The 18,300-nt window shown below is 38.6% G+C and overlaps 1 protein-coding gene across 5 annotated transcripts in view; it reads left to right on the top strand.

Moving 5' to 3' along the window:
* Positions 1-17,499, top strand: part of RBMS3 (RNA binding motif single stranded interacting protein 3) — an 820,638-nt gene extending 803,139 nt beyond the window's left edge. For 4 of the 5 annotated variants that reach the window (XM_040246332.1, XM_040246336.1, XM_040246341.1 and 1 more), the window contains one exon: positions 10,861-17,499. In XM_040246332.1, the coding sequence (XP_040102266.1) occupies positions 10,861-10,867 (7 nt within the window). In that variant the 3' untranslated portion in view covers positions 10,868-17,499. The remainder of the gene's footprint in view (positions 1-10,860) is intronic. The other variant, XM_040246333.1, reaches the window with a different exon arrangement.
* Positions 17,500-18,300: the final 801 nt, after the last annotated feature.

The following is an 18,300-nucleotide window of genomic DNA, read 5'->3' as shown; positions in this document are numbered from 1 at the left end:
TTGAAACTGTTAACAAGGAGGGTCTTAAATCATTCATTTCCTCATAGTGCCTTGAAACAACCAAAGCCAGTTTCCCATACTCCCCAAGCCTTGACAGATGCTTCTGCCCACACAGCATCTCTCATCCTGCACCGCTGTCTCTCACTGTGCTCCTGCAGAGACAGTCTCTCTTCCCTTCTCACATATTAACTCACTGAGCAGACTGAAAAAAAATCCAGTATGCTTGGACCAGAGTGCCAGAGATTAACATATTGTTTGATGTGATTCACACAGACTACATTTAGAAAACAAAAAATAAGAGATGGAGACAAGATGATAGAGTAGAAGGACATGAGCTCATTTTTTCTTATGAAAACACCAGAATCACAACTAACTGCTGAACAACCATCATCCGAGCAATGCTGGAGCCTATCAAAAAAATGATATTCTACCTCCAAAGCCAAAGAAGAAGCCGCCAAAGGATGGAAGTAGGGGCACAATCAGGATAAAACCAAATACCATACCTATGGTGTGAGTGACCCACAAACTGGAAAACAATTATACCACAGAAGTTTTCCCACCATAGTGAAAGTTCTGAGCCCCATGTCAGGTTCCCCAGCCTGGGGATCTGGCAATAGGAGGAGAAGCCCCCAGAGAACCTGGCTTTGAAAGCCAGTGGTGTTTTTGATCCTGGCAATTCCACAGGACTGGGAACAACAGAAACTCCACTCTTGGAGGCTGTATACAAGGTCTTGTGCACACCAAGACCTATTAAAATAAGCTGTGGCCTTATATGAGCCCAGACCAGACCTACCTGCTGGTCTTGAAGGGTCTCCTGCAGAAGTGGGGAGCATCCAAGGCTCACTGTGGGGCAAAGACACTGGCAGCAATAGTTCTCATTGGCATGATCCCTTCTGAAGGTCACCATTTTCTCATCAAGACCTGGTGCCTCCCAGCAACCTATAGGCTCCAGTGCTGGGACACCTCAGGACGATCAATCAACAAGGGTGGAACACAGCACCACCCATCACTGGAGATCATACTACTACAAACAACTATACATCAATAAAATGGACAACCTAGATAGAGTAAATGGACAAATTCTTCCAGGACTGAACAGGAAGAAATAGAAAACAGGAACAGACCAATCATAAGCAGTGAAATTGAAACTGTGTTTTAAAAATTCCCAACAAACAAAAATCCAGAACCAGACAGCTTCACAGGCAAGTTCAATCAAACATTGATAGAAGAGTTAACCCTGACCCATCTGAAAATCTTCCAAAGATATCACAGAGGAAGAAACACTCCCAAGCTCATTCTATGAGGCCACCATCACCCAGATAATAAAACAAGATAAAGATACCACAAAAAAGAAAGTTATAGGCCAATATCACTGCTGAACATAGACATTAAAATCCTCAAGAAAATACTAGCAAACAAAATCCAACAACACAGTATAAGGATCATACACCCTGGTCAAGTGGGATTTATCTCAGGGATGCAAAGATCCTTCAATATATTCAAATCAATCAGTGTGATCCACCACATTAACACACTGAAGAATAAAAGCTTCATGGCCGTCTCAATAGGTCCAGAAAAGATTTTGCTGAAGTTAACACCCATTTATGACAAAGAACTCTCTAGAAAGTGACTGTAGAGGGAACCTACGTCAACATAATAAAGGCCATATGTGACAAAGCCACAGCCAACATCATTCTCAAGGGTGACACACTGTTTCCTCTAGGACAAGGAGCAGGAGAAGACAGGCGTGGCCACCCTCGCCACCTTCATTAAGCACACTTTTGGAAGTTGTAGTCATGGCTATCAGAGAAGAAAAGGAAACAAAAGGAATCCAAATTGGAAAAGAAGTAAAACTGTCACTGTTTGCAGATGACTTGACACTGTACATAGAAGTACAGAAAGCGTATCTGAAAGGATCGGAAAGAAGCATCTGAAGTATCTGAAAGAGATGGGAATACCAGACCACCTGACCTGCCTCTTGAGAAACCTGTATGCAGGTCAGGAAGCAACAGTTAGAACATGGAACAACAGACTGGTTCCAAATAGGAAAAGGAGTATGTCAAGGCTGTATATTGTCACCCTGCTTATTTAACTTCTATGCAGAGTACATCATGAGAAATGCTGGGCTGGAAGAAGCACAAGCTGGAATCAAGATTGCCAGGAGAAATAGCAATAACCTCAGATATGCAGATGACACCACCCTTATGGCAGAAAGTGAAGAAAAACGAAAGAGCCACTTGATGAAAGTGAAAGAGGAGAATGATAAAGTTGGCTTAAAGCTCAACATTCAGAAAACGAAGATCATGGCATCCGGTCCCATCACTTCATGGCAAATAGATGGGGAAACAGTGGCTGACTTTATTTTTCTGGGCTCCAAAATCACTGCAGATGGTGATTGCAGCCATGAAATTAAAAGACACTTGCTCCTTGGAGGGAAAGTTTGACCAACCTAGACAGGATGTTAAAAAGCAGAGCCATTACTTTGCCAACAAAGGTCCAACTAGTGAAGGCTATGGTTTTTCCAGTAGTCATGTATCGGTGTTAGAGTTCGACTATAAAGAAAGCTGAGTGCTGAAGAATTGATGCTTTTGAACTGCGGTGTTGGAGAAGATTCTTGAGAGTCCCTTGGATGGCAGGGAGATCCAACCAGTCTATTCTAAAGGAGATCAGTCCTGAGTGTTCATTGGAAGGACTCCTGTTGAAGCTGAAACTCCAATACTTTGGCCACCTGATGCGAAGAACTGACTCATTTGAAAAGACTCTGATGCTGGGGAAAGATTGAGGGCAAGAGGAGAAGGGGACGACAAAGGATGAGATTGTTGGATGGCATCACCGACTCGATGGACATGAGTTTGGGTAAACTCTAGCAGTTGGTGATGGACAGGGAGGCCTGCCATGCTGTGGTCCATGGGCTTGCAAAGAGTCAGACATGACTGAGTGACTGAACTGAACTGACTGATACACAGAAGATCCTAAAGATGTTATTAGAAAACTTCTAGAACTCATCAATGAATTTGGCAAAGTTGCAGGTTACAAAATAAATACACAGAAATCTCTTGTATACATATATACCAACAATGAAAGTTCAAAAAGAGAAATTAAGAAAACAATCCCATTTACCACCACATCAAAAAATACCTAGGAATAAACCTACCTAATGAAGCAAATGACCTATCCTCATAAAACCATAAGATGCTGCTGAAAGAAATAAAAAATGACACAGATGAAAATATTTACTATATTCTTGGATTGGAAGAATCAATATTGTAAAATGATTATACTACTCAAAACAATCTATAGATTCCATGCAATACCTATGGCATTTTTTCAGAAAAACAGAACAACAACAACAACAAAAGGCAAATTTTGAATGAAGACACAAAAGACCCAAAGAGCCAAGAAAATATTGAAGAAGAAAAACAGAGCCAGAAGAAATCGCCTCCCTGACTTCAGACTATACTATAAAGCTACAGTCATCAATATAGTATGGTAGTGGTGCAAAAATAGAAATATAGATCAATGGAACAGGACAGCAAGTTGAGATAAATCCACATACCTATGGCCAACTAATCTGTGACAAAGGAGGCAAGAACACACAGTTGAGAAAAGACGATCTGTTCAGTAACTGGTGCTGGGAAAACTGGGCAATTACATGTAAAAGAATGAAATTAGAACACTCTCTATACCAAAAATAAACTGAAAATAGATTAAGACCTAAATGTAAGGCTAGATAGTATGAAACTCTTAGAGGAAAACAGGACGAACACTCTCTGACATATATTTCAGCAATATATTTTTTTGATAGACCCCCTAGAGTAATGAAAATATAAACAAAAATAATTTTAAAATAATTAATTAAAAGCTTTTGCATAGCAAAGGAAACCATAAGCAAAATGAAAAGATAACCCACAGAATGGGAGAAAAGCAGCTAACAAGGGGTTAATCTCCAAAATATACAAACACCTCATGGAGCTCAATATCAAAAAAGCAAACAAACCAATCAAAAAATGGGTAGAAGATCTGAAAAATAAAATTTCTTCAGAAAAGATATACAGATGGCTAGAAAGCACATGAAAACATACTTAACATCACCAACTATCAGAAAAATGTGAATGAAAACTACAATGAGATATCACCTCCCACTAATCAGAAAGACCATCATCAAAAAACTATAAACAAATGCTGGAGAGGTTATGGAGAAAAGGGAACCCTCTTACACTGTTGGTGGGAATGTAAATTGGTACAACTACTATGGAAAACAGTACAGAGGTTTCTCAAAAGAAACTAAAATTTGCCATATGATCTGGAATCCCACTTATGGGCACATGTCTTGCAAAAACCATATTTCAAAAAGATACAAGCAACCCAATATTCATTGCTGCAGTATTTACAATAGCCAAGACATCAAAGCAACCTCAACATTCATCGACAGAAAAGAGGATAAAGGAGATATGGTTCATATAGACAACAGAATATTATTCAGCCATAAAATGAATGAAATAAATCCTTTTGCAGCTGCATGCATGGACCTAGAGATTGTCTTACTGAGTAAAGTCAGAATGAGAAAGACAAATATTTTATGATATCACTCATTTGTGGAATCTTAAAAATGGTACAAACTAACTTATTTACAAAACAGAAATAGAGTTACAAATGTAGAAAACAAACCTATAGTTACAAGGGGGTTAGAGGAGGAGGGATAAATCAGGAGATTGGGATCAACATATACACACTATTACATATAAGATCATTAATAAGGACCTACTGTATAGCACAGGGAACTCTGCTCAGTACTCCCTAATGGCATATATGGGAAAAGAACCTAAAAAAGAGTGGGCATATGCTTACATGTAACTGATTCACTTGGTTGTACATCTGAAACTAACAAGTATAAATCAACTATACTCTAAAAAAAAAAAACAAAACTACAGACAACACACAGAAGGTTATAGGACAAAAGTCTGAGAAATGTTAATAATGTGCATATGAACAAAAAGGTTATATTTGGAATCATGGGTCAGCAAAATTTTAATATTCCAAATTCCACTTTTCAAGCTAAAAAAACATTCCTTCTTATTTTGTTGTTGTTGTTGTTGTTGTTGTTGTTGTTTTTGGCTCCTATTGTTCAAAGGGGGTAGTAATGCAAGAGGCTGGTTACTGTTTACCCAAACCAGGAAAATGATACCTGTGCTTTATTTTGGATGTTCTTTGGAAATTCCAGTTTCTGCTCAGTTTATACCCAGTTTTTCTTTGTGTACTTAGAAAATGACTTTAAAAAACTAGGACTTGAAAAGTATGAGTCTGCAAGCAAAGCTATATTCTAATATACAGAATCAGAAGTCCTTAAAATTCCATCTTTTCCATTTACCAATTTTTACTCAAGGGGCCTCCCTTAAATCTTTAAAGTGAGAGATTAGATCAGTGTTCTCCAGAAAGTATAAGGCAGGTCTGCATAGCTGAGGGAAGACTGACCACCCTTCCCTGGATTTGGGGTGTGGGCTTCTGGTAACTCAGACTGTAAAGAACCCACCTAACAATGCAGGAGATGTTAAGAGATGTGGGTTCAATCCCTGGGTCAGGAAGATCCCCTGGAGAAGGGAATGGCTACCCACTCCAGTATTCGTGCCTGGAGAATCCCATGGACAGAGGAGCTTGGGAGGCTACAGTCCATGGGGTTGCAAAGAATCAGACACGACTGAGCTACTACACACAGCACAGCACAGATTCACTCCTGTCTACCTTCCCTGTCCTAATGAAGTGTGAAAGTCCATGTTTACATAATGCTTATGTCATGCACTGGCATTCATAAAAAAACAGAAAGCTTCCAAAATGTTAAGGCTTTGATCAGGAGCAAGAAGAACATTTAAGTTGGATAGTGAGGCTATTTTAAAATTAAAATGAGATGCACCATAATTCGATGCAGGATACAAGATGCTTAGGGCTGGTGCACTGGGATGACCCAGAGGGATGATATGGGGAGAGAGGTGGGAGGGGGGTTCAGGATTGGGAAGACATGTACACCCATGGCAGATTCATGTTGATGTATGGCAAAACCAATACAATATTGTAAAGTAAAAAAAAAAAAAACAAGGAATTATAACTCAGAAAAATGATCACTCCCAAATATCAGTAGTGCCAAGTTGAGAAACCCTGATCTCAGTCAGTTGATTAAGAACAGCTGAAAGAAATGTATTGATTGTGGTGAAGTGCTGTTTTGAAGAAGTTGCCTTTAAAATCTTCAGGTTATATTACAGATGAGCCTGAAAAATATGTTCATCAGATACCATGTTCTTCATCCTATTCATTTTTTTCTTGGCACAGTAAAGGACATTATAAAAACCAAACAATATAATAATAAAATAAATAAATTCAATTAGGAAAATAGAGAAAAATTTAGAAAAAAAAAAGAGGAATTTGTGTGACTGATAGCATTATGAAAATACAAATAAAATGTATCATTAGTCAAAATCTTAACAGACATGTGTGGATAGTAATCAAGAGCATATAATTTGCTGATTACTATACTGACCATGTATAGAAAACTGGTGTTATGACAGTTCTTTTAAGAGAAGACTTGAAAAATTACAACCCACTCCAGTGTTCTTGCCTGGAGAATCCCAGGGACGGTGGAACCTGATGGGCTGCCGTCTATGGGGTCGCACAGAGTCGGACCTGACTGAAGCGACTTAGCAGCAGCAGCAGCAGCAATACTAGGATTGAGATAGAAGCCCTCTAAGGTCAATGTGAAGGTAGGGAGACTGACCACATTTTAAGATCACTGAGTCAGTCTGAATGCTCTCATCTTCCATCCTCCCCACCCCCCACTCCCCCCCAAAAGCAGAGTGAATACATTAAAAAGTAGTAAAAAGTAGTAAACCATCCTAGAATTGTAGACTTTTAGGCTAGAAGCCTTAAAATGATTTAATCATCCCGTATTCACCAACATCATTCCTGACAGATTAACTTCACAGATTTTCATGTGAAAAGACAAATTCTGTGATCCAGAGTGCGAAGAGGACACTATTCTCCCACTACCTGATTACCCTTAGTAAACTAAACATACAGTTAGGTTATCAACAAAGAAAGGCATCAATAGGAAAAAAAAAAAAACCTGTTTTTGAAAACGTGATCTTTTACATTGGTATCAAAATAATTATACTGACAAAAAAATTCTTACAGTTTTTTAATAATTTTTTAAAGCATTCCAAAGGAGACCAGAACATACTGCAATCTTTCAGGAAGTAAGTATCTATCTGGCCCTGTAGGGGGTCATGTCAATTAGTGTATTAATAGCTTCGAAGAGAGCTACAATTAAACAAGCATTGCACTTAGGTTAGAGCAGTGTTTCAGCACCACTTTTGACCACCCTCTCCACCCCAACTCCAGGAAAGTGAAAGTGCCTCGCAGGCAGATTCTTTACCAGCTGAGCTACCAGGGAAGCCCAGGAGTGAATTTAGTTCTATTAAATAGCAATGGACTATTAATCAGTCTTCGGTTCAGACTTCAGCAAGCCGCCATGAAGATGTACAGTACAACCATTCATTTTTTCTCATTTCTTTTCATGTAGCAACAAGACCACTTGAAGGATGAAGCAAGTGATGGGAGGAGGCTATTGGAAACATTTGTGTAAGGTTATAAAACTTGAAAGTAGCTCCAAGATGACCCAACAATCCCACTCCTGGGCATATACCCAGAGAAAACCGTAACTCAAAAAGATACACACACACCCAATATTCATTGCAGCACTATTTATAATAGCCAAGACACAGAAGCAACCTAGATGTCCATGAATGGATAAAGAGGATTATGATACATACATACAATAGAATATTAATCATAAAGAGGGACAAAACTGAGTCAGTTGTACTGACGTGGATGAACCTAGAGTCTGTCATACAGAGTGAAGTAAGTCAGGAAGAAAAGGATATCGTATATTAACATGTATATGTAGAAGACTCTTGAGAGTCCCTTGGACTGCAAGGAGATCAAACCAGTCAATCCTGAAGGACAGTCCTGAATATTCATTGGAAAAACTGATGCTGAAGCTGAAGTTCCAATTATTTGGCCACCTGATGTGAAGAGCTGACTCACTGGAAAAGACCCTGATGCTGGGAAAGATTGAAGGCAGGAGAAGGGGACAACAAAGGATGAGATGATTGGATGGCATCACTAACTCGATGGACATGAGTTTAAGCAAACTCCAAGAGTTGGTGATGGACAGGGAAGCCTGGCATGCTGAAGTCCATGGGGTTTGCAGAGTCAGACATGACTGAGAGACTAAACTGAACGTGTATATATGGAATCTAGAGGTGCTTCCCCTGTGACTCAATGGTAAAGCATCTACCTTTAACTCAGGAAATGCGGGTTTGATCCCTGGGTCAGGAAGAGTCCCCTGGAGGAGGGCTTGGTAACCCAGCTCAGTTTTCTTGCCTGAAGAATCCCATGGATAGAGGATAACCCTGGCAGACGACAGTCTGTAGGGTTGCACAGAGTCAGACACAACTGAAGTGATTTAGCATGCATGCATGGAATCTAGAAAAACAGTATTGATGAGCTTATTTGTGGGGCAGAAATAGAGACGAAGGTGAAGATAATGGATTTGTGGACACCGTGGGGAAAGGAAGGAGGGGGTAAGACGAATTGAGAGAGCAGCAATGATATACACACCCTACAATGTATAAAACAGATAGCTAGTGAGAAGCTGCTGTATAGCACAGGGAGCTCAGCTCAGGGCTCTGTGATGACGTAGAGGGGTGGGATGGAGGTAGTGGGAGGGAAGCCCAGGAGGGAGGGGATATATGTATACGTACAGCTGACTCACTTTTTTGTACAGCAGAAACTAACATAACATTGAAAAGCGATTATCCTCCAATAGCAAAGAAGGAAGGTAGCTGCAGCCTCGCTCATCACACGGATGCGTGGAGACTAGCCACCTGACTAGAACGCCTGCAATGAGGGGTTCTGTGTCATGCAGTCCATTGCCCGAAAGCATTCACTGAACAGGTCTGATGCAGATTCTTGCCTTTAGGCATTTTCTGCTCAATGCACAGTAATAACCAGGGTGGAAGATGGAAATGGGAACAAAGAATAGACCTGAAAACAAACACAAAAACACGCACCAAATGTGGTTCCCATAACAAGACAGAGTTTTAGAAATAAATGGAATAAGGATATACTTTGCAAAGGTATATATAGAGAGATCAAATATACTCCATGGTTCCCACGGTTCCCAGGATGACGACGACTAAAATTTCCCTTACTGTTACTGCTATTTTGACAATTTTGATGGCTTTCATTCTAAAAAGGAATGCCACTTTCTTTCATAACACAGAAAAATAAATGTATTTCTAGAGACTTAAACTCTGGTTAACAATGGAAATAGCCTATCAACAAGTTGCTTTCCTTACATGATTCTAGGAACAAGTTAAGCAGGTTTCTAAGAGCCTCAGCTGAGTCAGACTAGAAAAAGAAAACCTTCTGGGGCATCCCAGGCTAAGTCTCACCTAGTTCAAAACATCATTGAGGGCTTTTTGTGAATTTGAGTAAGGGCCACATGCTCAGGGCAAATGCAGCCCTGCTCTGGAGTACACAGCTTGGGGAACAGACGGGGCTGGAATTAGCCCAAGGTTCTCCTGCATCAGTGTGTCCTGTGCAGCAGAACACCTGGGTACCTTTACACAGCAGCCCTGAGCTTTCTTCATGAAAGCAAGCAACTGGACATCAGAAGGACCCACGGAGCACTGAGGGAAGGAGGTTTCATGAAACAGGACCTAAAGAAAGTGTTGGAGGATCTTTATTTGTAAAAGACACCCCTTATATTCTTGAACCAAATTCTAGTCTGTGGGTGGAAGAGATAGGAGTAAAGATCAACCCACTGTTAGCTCAGCCCTGCCATATAGACGGGGTAGAAGGAAAAAGTATCATGTGGGCTGGGCTGGCAAAGTGGCATGTAACAGAAGTGGCATCTGTCTATTTAAACACCTATGATGTGCACATCAGTCTCCCAGACTCCTGCAGAGAAAAACACAGAAGGGAAATATAGTCCCTCTTCCCAAGATTTTAACACCTTGTTGAGATAGAAGAGCAAGGAAGAAGAGAAGAAACTGGAGCGTGAACAAAGCTTCACTGCTCTCTTACCTGTCTTCAAAAATAAGCCTTCGGCTCATGTGGATACACTTGGTGAGCTCTGCTTGATAACACACAATACATCGCTGCTGATGTAAGCTCTTATTTATGGGATTGGATACACAACAAGTTCCTACTGGATAGCACAGGAACTGTATTCAGTATCCTATGATAAACCATAATGTGAAAGAATATTCTAAAATGTATACATTTATGTATAACTGAATCACTTTGCTGTACAGCAGAAATTAACACTACATTGTAAATCAACTACATTTCAATTAAAAAAAAATTTCTGTATCCTGGATATATAATAGGGAATCATAGATTTATTGACTGAGTTTGTGATGGATCTTATGGGAGTTTGGGAAGGACAGAATTACTCAAGGGATTTCTTGGGGAGCTAAAAATAAGACAAATATTGAAGAATACATCCCATGAACATAGGAAATATTACCTGTCTAGATATATTTGTATATTTAAAACTTTGCAATTAAGAGATATTCTTGATCTATTAGCCAAGATATTTAATATGAACAAGCTGCAAATATATATCAGTATGAAAGTGGCAGAATTTGACCTGCTTCTAAGCCCACTGTGTCTTGACAACTTCCTTGATGATTCTTACATTGAGAGACCTTGGTAGCTTTTAAAGAATGCTCACTGGAAAGGTCCCAGAGGGGATTTCAAAATTGCTTTGGTGTAATGACCACTCCTCCTCCATTGTTTTCACAGACCATAAACAAGACTGAAGAATGTCCGTCTGAAACGCTGCCTTGAATGAAGAAACTTCATTAAACAAGAAGTTGGCTTCCAGTTTTGCACAGGCGTCAATGGAATGCTGTTTTGTTTGTTTTTTTAATTTTCTACTTTACCCAATGAAAACAACATGTTTTTACGTGCTGTGCAAATGGTTCCTTCATGTGGTCTGACAGTTTATTTTTGCATCATTTTTTTAATTAAAGAAAACAATCCCAGAAGAGGACAGCAACTACCACAAACAAATAAAGCAAAACATGGAAGGTTGACATTCATGTGGAAGAACATTTGAATTCAGAATTTATCTGAAGGTGTAGATAGATTTTTTTTTTTTTTTAAACAGGAAATCTGATGTCAAGAGGTGGGCAAGCAGAAATGGAAACAAATTGTCTTCCTCAGTAATTAAGCTACTCTTTTTTTTTTCCCTTCTTGTTTAAATCTAGTGGGTTGGGTTTTTTTTATTTTATTTTTTCTTAGAAATATTTAGGTAAGGTTTATCTTGAATCTTAATTGCCTTAATTTTAAGGACGTCAAAGGCTCTCGAGGCAAGCTGTCAACGTCTTGTTAAAACCAAGAAAGAATTGAAATATTGTACCAGTTTCCACTGGTACAGAAGTCTAAGACTATGAGTTTTTAGGGTGGAAAAAAAAAACTGTACAGTTTTAAAGAAAATGTTTTTCTTCATTTGAAGAAAATTTGCTGATAAAAGAAACCATGGCAACTGCAAGAGTTGGGGAAATGCTGGGACTTCTAATGAACTTTGTCTTAAGTGTTGAATTGTTCTAGAAGGCTAAAACATTTTAAGGTAAAGTTATTAATGTTGGTTTAAAAACAACTGCATTAGAAATAATGCGTGTTTGGGGGGCAGAATGCAGACTTTTTTAATTTCCAAAGCGTGATCGCTAGCAAAATCATTAGTGCTTTTTATCTGCAGTCTTTTTTATGAGCTTTACAAACTTTTTAGTCAGCTTTGCTTGTCACATTGCAAAATCTAGCTTAAGAGCATTTAAAAAAAAAAAAAAACTTAAGTAGGTAGGAGCTTATTGTCAAAAAGTGCAAAAAAGAAAAAAACCACAAAAAAAAACAACAAAAAAAGCAATAGATAGAGAAATTGTTGACAATTTCTGTAGTCTTTCCTAGTTGTGATCAAATTCAGCCTATGGATGGCCTGTTTTATACCAAAGATGAAGTGGCACCCTGTTGCAGTCCAGAAGATAGAGGTTGCTTTTCTTTTCTTTTCTTTTTTAAAATTTTATTTGACCTACATGGCCGGACCAGTTCTTTGTTTGTTTAAACTACCTTCCACTGGTGTTTTACATACTGCAAAAAAAAAAAAAAAAGTTTTTATTTTAAATGTATGTTTGTGGATAGTAGAAGCTTGTTCCTGTGGTCAGCAATATTAGCACCAAGAGTTCTGGATTCCAACCAATAGAGCCAAATGGCTTTAAATTCCATGTGCTTTTCTGGTTCTTTCCTAGTGCTCTTGAATCATGAAGTCTGTATCAATGGCCACCAATGAGCTAACACACTTGTTTAACAGGTTGAAATTTCATTATGTGAATTTTGGACTCAAGATACTTTCTGAACTGGTCTGAAAGATCACTTGTTGAAAAAGCTCAGTGATGCTCTGTTGAGTGGTGAGTGGTCTCCTGAAAACGCCTTGTGCAGTATTTGTAACAATAGCCTTCCTTCTAAATTCCTGCACCTCTAGATTTTGTCTTCTTGCCTCAGTCTTTGTCATCATCTACCATGAATAGCCACCTTGACTCTGCAGTTGGGGAGGGGATATCTTTTTTGTGTGTGTGCCTCATTTCATTGGATTTTCATATCCTGGTATCGTCAGAAGAAGGACAAGATAGACTTTTTAATTTCAGTTTAACTCTCTGAGGCAAATAGGACCAATAAGATTGAGGATTCTATTAGTGGACTTCAGGTAAGCTTTTAATGCTAGTTGACAATCAAGAAATATGATTTATATGAATAAGAACCCAAATAATTAGATTTGATTCATTCTTAAAGCCAAAGGAGATATATATTACATTGAGAATGATGCAAAACTTTGTCTAAAATGAATTAAATTGACTTACCAAACACCTCTGCATATTTGACTCATAAAACCTATGTTCAATCTGTACAGTTTTACCTGAAATGAAAGACAGTGGAACTCTGTTAATTGAACCATGCACTAGAATGGCTTTCTAATGGCTTATTAGAATCAATAGTTGAAACTGTTTTCACAAAGTGACAGGAACCTGTCTTAGTCCAGAAGGAAGAGGCACTGTAAAAGAAAACAGGGTAGGCATTTAAAAACTAACATATTAAAAGGTCAATCATATTCCCGTTAGGTCAACATGAATAATGAGTTTGACTCATAAAATTCATCAGCATTATACTATGTTTGATCTATAAACAAAGGTCTAGTGTTAAAACATACCTAATTCTGTTATTTGAAAATCCCGTGAATTGAAAGCTCTTATCTAGAGAGTGGTTCCATATCTCTGTGGTCCAACTAGAGGCAAAAATTTAGCCAACGCAGTGTAGCATGTGCTACAGGGAAACCCCAGCTGCTCACAGCCATCCCTATGGTTTCCCATGCTTTAGAGAGAATACTGAACTTTTGCTTTGTTCCGTACTTCAGCTTCTCGTGTATGTTAAGGATGGCATTTTCTCTTTGAGAAATGGGCCCCTGAGTTACAGGGGGATGAGCAAACCTGTATAGGAGCTGTGCTTTTTGTTTCTCTTCTTCAGTCTCTGAACTCTGCATATAAATAAGGATTATCCTGGGCATAATTCATTTGAATATGAAATCAACATACTTCCTTTGTATTCTGTCAAAAAAATAAATCAAAATGTAATGTGATACCAAGAAAGTCTCATTTCCACAATCAACAATGAGGCTAAGAGGTAGCTACCATGTGGCTGATGAATGTGCCTAGGTAACTTCCTGTTTCTACTCAAAACTACTGCTTTATTTATACATTCAGCAACATTTTTTTCAACTATAAAATTTCAGTAATCTCAATTTTTTAAGCCACTTCGGGCAAAAGAAAATGACTTGCCGTTTTATGTGTCCATCTGTGCTTTATGTTTGGATTTTTTTTTATATTATGCCATAACGTATCTTATTTTAAATCAAAAAGAAGGAAAAAGTGGCACATGTTCAAATTTGCATATATCATCTTTAAAGTTTACCACCTAAAAATTAATTTTAAGAATCAAGCCCAGGAAAAAAATAAATACATCAATAGGTAGGCAGCATTACATTGTATGAAAAGTAAAACAAACCAAAACATATGTTCAGTATACACTGACATCAGAATCCTAATTTAATCAACAGTACAGGTTATGGAGATTTTAACCCAATTTAGGACTACAAACCAGAGTATTCTGGTTCACTATACTTCAAGCATTGATTCAGATTTTCAATTTTTCCTCTCATCTGCAATGGCCAAGACTTAGCCTAAGTGTCAGTAAGCAAAGTAAAACCACAGTCCAGATGGGATAAACATTATTTCCTCCAAACTCTGGTTCCATGGTCAGTGGAGAAGTGGGTATTCTTTTAATGAGGAGGAGGTATTGTTAAGGAAGTCTCCATGGTGACTGGGAACTCCTCAGAGCATGACCACATCTTCTGAAGTCATCAGGCACCATAGGGAACACTTGCAGAGTGGAAGACTGTCCTTCAACATGGGCATGTCTTAAATATTGCAAGTTACACTATTCTGTCAATAATAAAACCTTTGACCCAGCTGTGGTTTGGTCAGGGTTAGTTTGTTTCCCTGGTAGATTTGACCCCTCAAATGTTGTGCCATGCTTCACCACTTGAATCAGCTCTCCTGTGACCTTAACAGATCTGCTGCATTTGACAGCATATATGATACACTTCCACCCCCTCTTAATGAAAAACTACACCTATATCAGAGATGGAAAGCCCTAGGAGGAGGCTAGATAGAACAGGAGGTTTGCTGAACCTACAGAATCCATTAACTGCTTGAAAAACTTTTATAATCATTTTTAATCTATGGATAAGAAAATTAAAGTACTTAGTTTTTCTAACTCTATTTGAATAATTGGGGTGTCTATTATACACATATGGGCTTCCCAGGTAGCTCTAGTGGTAAAGAACCTGCCTGCCAATGCAGGTAGACATAAGAGGTACAGGTTTGATCCCTGGGTTAGGAAGATCCCCTGGAGAAGGGCACAGCAACCCACTCCAGGATTCTTGCCTAGAGAATCTCATGGACAGAGGAGCCCGGTAGGCAACAGTCCATAGGGCCACACAGAGTCAGCAGGACTGAAGTGACTTAGCGTGCATGCGCGCACACACACACACACACACACACACACACACAGACACCCCTTAGGTCTTTCACAGTGGCCTAAAATTCCCATTAATGAAAGCTGAGATCTTATTAGGACCTTTGAAGTCTTCTTTATGCTTGAGGAAAAGTTTCAGTGGACCGTCTAGACAGATGATAACCTTGGTAGAGGACTGAAAAGACACTTGAGACAATTCAGCCTCATTCTTGAGTACAGGAACCACTGCAAGACAAGCTGATAAGCAGGGAGACATTTTTAAGTGGGTTTCAGTGATAAATGTTTTTATATGATATGAAATCAAATGAAAGGATATTTATATAGGTATACAGCGACATGCAGCACATTGGAGGAACCACACTTCATAGTCAAATCTAAACATGTCACAGAACCCTGATCTCCATTACCCTGTCCTCAGTAAAAGAGTAAGAATGAAATTTTGTTTTTCATGTAATTGAAAAACATGACTGGCAGGCTTCAAAATTCTGAGCTCGCTGGGACTGACAGCCCCTCATTCCAATTTAAAGGACTGACGGGGCTGACACCCTTCCCATGACAGACTAATAATGAGATTCCAGTAATGAATCCATTTGTTTTGCAAATAACACCTACCATGGCATTGGAAGACAGCCGAGTCTAACTCAAACTGAACATTTCTTACCAAATATTCTGAAACATGATGTTGGTCCCTTAATCCACGTGTTCTTGGTCATGGATGTCCCTTGTGGAATACAGAGAGTTCAGGAAAGTACAGAAGCTGAGAACAAAATCCTTGAGTGGCCCAAACAATCTTTTTTGATGTAAGGCAGGGAAGCTCAGCCCAGATTGGTGATTTCTGGTTTTTTACCCCCAACATATATGCTGTCACGTAAAAAAAAAAAAAAAAAGAATGGATAGCTTCTCCTTGTTTATGTCTTTTTATTTCTGGGAGGGAAAATAATGATTTTCGAATAGCACTGTCTATGCGGCAGTTCTAAAGCTGGAGCAGGGTGAGGCGGGTCTTGGAGCTGCTGGAAGAACCACTAGGCCACTGGGTCCACATTTTCAACCCATTGTATTCCCTCCGGTTGGTGACTGCCCTGAAGCCCAGTCCTGCAGAAATATAATCACTCCCAGTTTTTGAAGGGCTAATCATTTACTTTTGTGCACCTAGTTTATCTTCTCTTTCCAACTATTAGGACTTCTCTTTCCTTCTATTAGAATTTCACCCTGAGGATGGAAAACAAAAAACATTTGGAAGTCAAATTCAAATCTATTTTGTTTCTTGTTAAGGATTGATTTATTGAAGCAGTTTTGAAGTCACTGGTAAAATGAATGTCAGTGCATTACATACTGTGAGTTTTTAATATCCATAATGTCCCTTTCCCATCTACTGCAAACAATTGCAAGTTGGCTATATGCTTGCAGAACATAAACGGAAAAAGTATAGCAAAGAATTTGGCTTTCCTCAAATTAAAGCTATTTTGATTTTGTTCACTATTGAAATTTGAACCAGTAGAACAGCTCAACTCAAAATTGAGTTTTGGGAATATAGTAATAGCTCTTGGTTAAATATGCACTTTTATCCCCATCTTAAATCGTTGACCAAAAAATTGCATCGTTTTATAATTTTTTGACTTTGTGTTACCACATTAAGGCTGAATGACCTTGAAATTCCATTGGATTTTGTAAAAAAAAAAAAATTATTTTACATTTAAATAGTATCCAAAGTGTAACTTCAGTGTTATGCTTTGTATTGTTAACCCTCTAATCTTATTAAGAAAGATGCTCTGTCCTCCTCCCCAAATTAGGTTATTTCTTCATATGTGAAACAGGAGTTATTTCGTGTTTTAAAACAGGAAAAATATTTCACAGAGATACTTGAAAAACTTCTCCATTCTGGGAATTAATGCTTCCATTTATTTAAAAAGAAGAATGTAATTGGAATCTTAATTTAAAAAATATATACGTAAAAGTGTACTTGCTATGAAATACTCAGTTTCTAATAAGGGAGAAAAAGGGACACAGCTTCTTTTAAAACTGTTGTTTCAGGCCATATCTGATGTCATAGAACTTCTGAAACATCATTCAATTCTGAATTTTATTTAAGAGCATTTTGTACTGCTGTCTTTGACTGTCATGGAAGATTCTGTAATTGAACAGTGTTTCTGGTTTTATTTTTAACTTTTTCATCTGTACCACAGTCAAATTAGCTACCATTTTCCCTGTTCCTTGAGCTTTCTGTAGATCAGTGGATGTTAGGTTTAAACTTCTGTTTTCTTTGATGAAGCTTTCAATAAAAAATGGAAATAAAATCAACCAAGCAGGGCTGTTGTGTTTTTCTTCAAGCTTAGTGGGAGGAACAGTGTCTATATTTAATTGGCTTCCTACAAAATTTATCCAAAAAAAGAACCCTCCCTGGTAACAAAATGTGAGAGAAGAGGGACCACTGTGCTCAGACAAAGGAGCCTGTTTAGGAGTTTTGGGGGTATGAACCACTTAGGTCTCCCCAGGACCTCATACATTCTTTCTCATTTTTATGCATAAGAATTCAGAGATCATCAGCTTCTAACTCTAAGACATGCCCAACGTCTACCAATAATGCTTTCTTTAAAGGGATGCTGACAAAGAGAATGTTTAGCTGCAGTCCAAAATTAGTAAAGTGAAAATTAATATAGCTCAGAGTTAATCTCACAACGTTTAATTATTTCTGGGTTTTTTTTTTATAAAGGAGAGTCATTTTCAATAATAATGATAATCTCTCTAAGCTATCAAAAGGCCATCTTTTTGTTTAAATCCTTAGAAAGAGAGGGAGCAGTCTTCTCCCCCGGGCTCTTTCTCCTGCCTTTAGGAAGCTGCAGGTCACCCCTGTGACAAAGCAGTCACCTGGTGGAACTGCTGTGCTGGTCGCCAGTGGATTCCAAATCCAAATCCTAGATTCAGAACAGAAGCATAATGTGAGGGATGGGTATCATAACAAAGGCCACCACTACCTAAGCTGAGCCTTCACCATGTGCCGGAAACTGCCAGGGGCCCCCACACTTGAGTTCACACAGCCTCACACACATGCTCTCAGGCCAGTACCGTCATGGCTCCATTTTCCAGATGAGGCTTGGAACG

The sequence above is a fragment of the Oryx dammah genome, unplaced genomic scaffold (genome assembly GCF_014754425.2).
Source record: "Oryx dammah isolate SB20612 unplaced genomic scaffold, SCBI_Odam_1.1 HiC_scaffold_9, whole genome shotgun sequence".
NCBI lineage: Eukaryota > Metazoa > Chordata > Mammalia > Artiodactyla > Bovidae > Oryx > Oryx dammah.
Note: the sequence above shows the minus strand (reverse complement) of the source record. Positions and strands in the feature narration are given on the sequence as shown.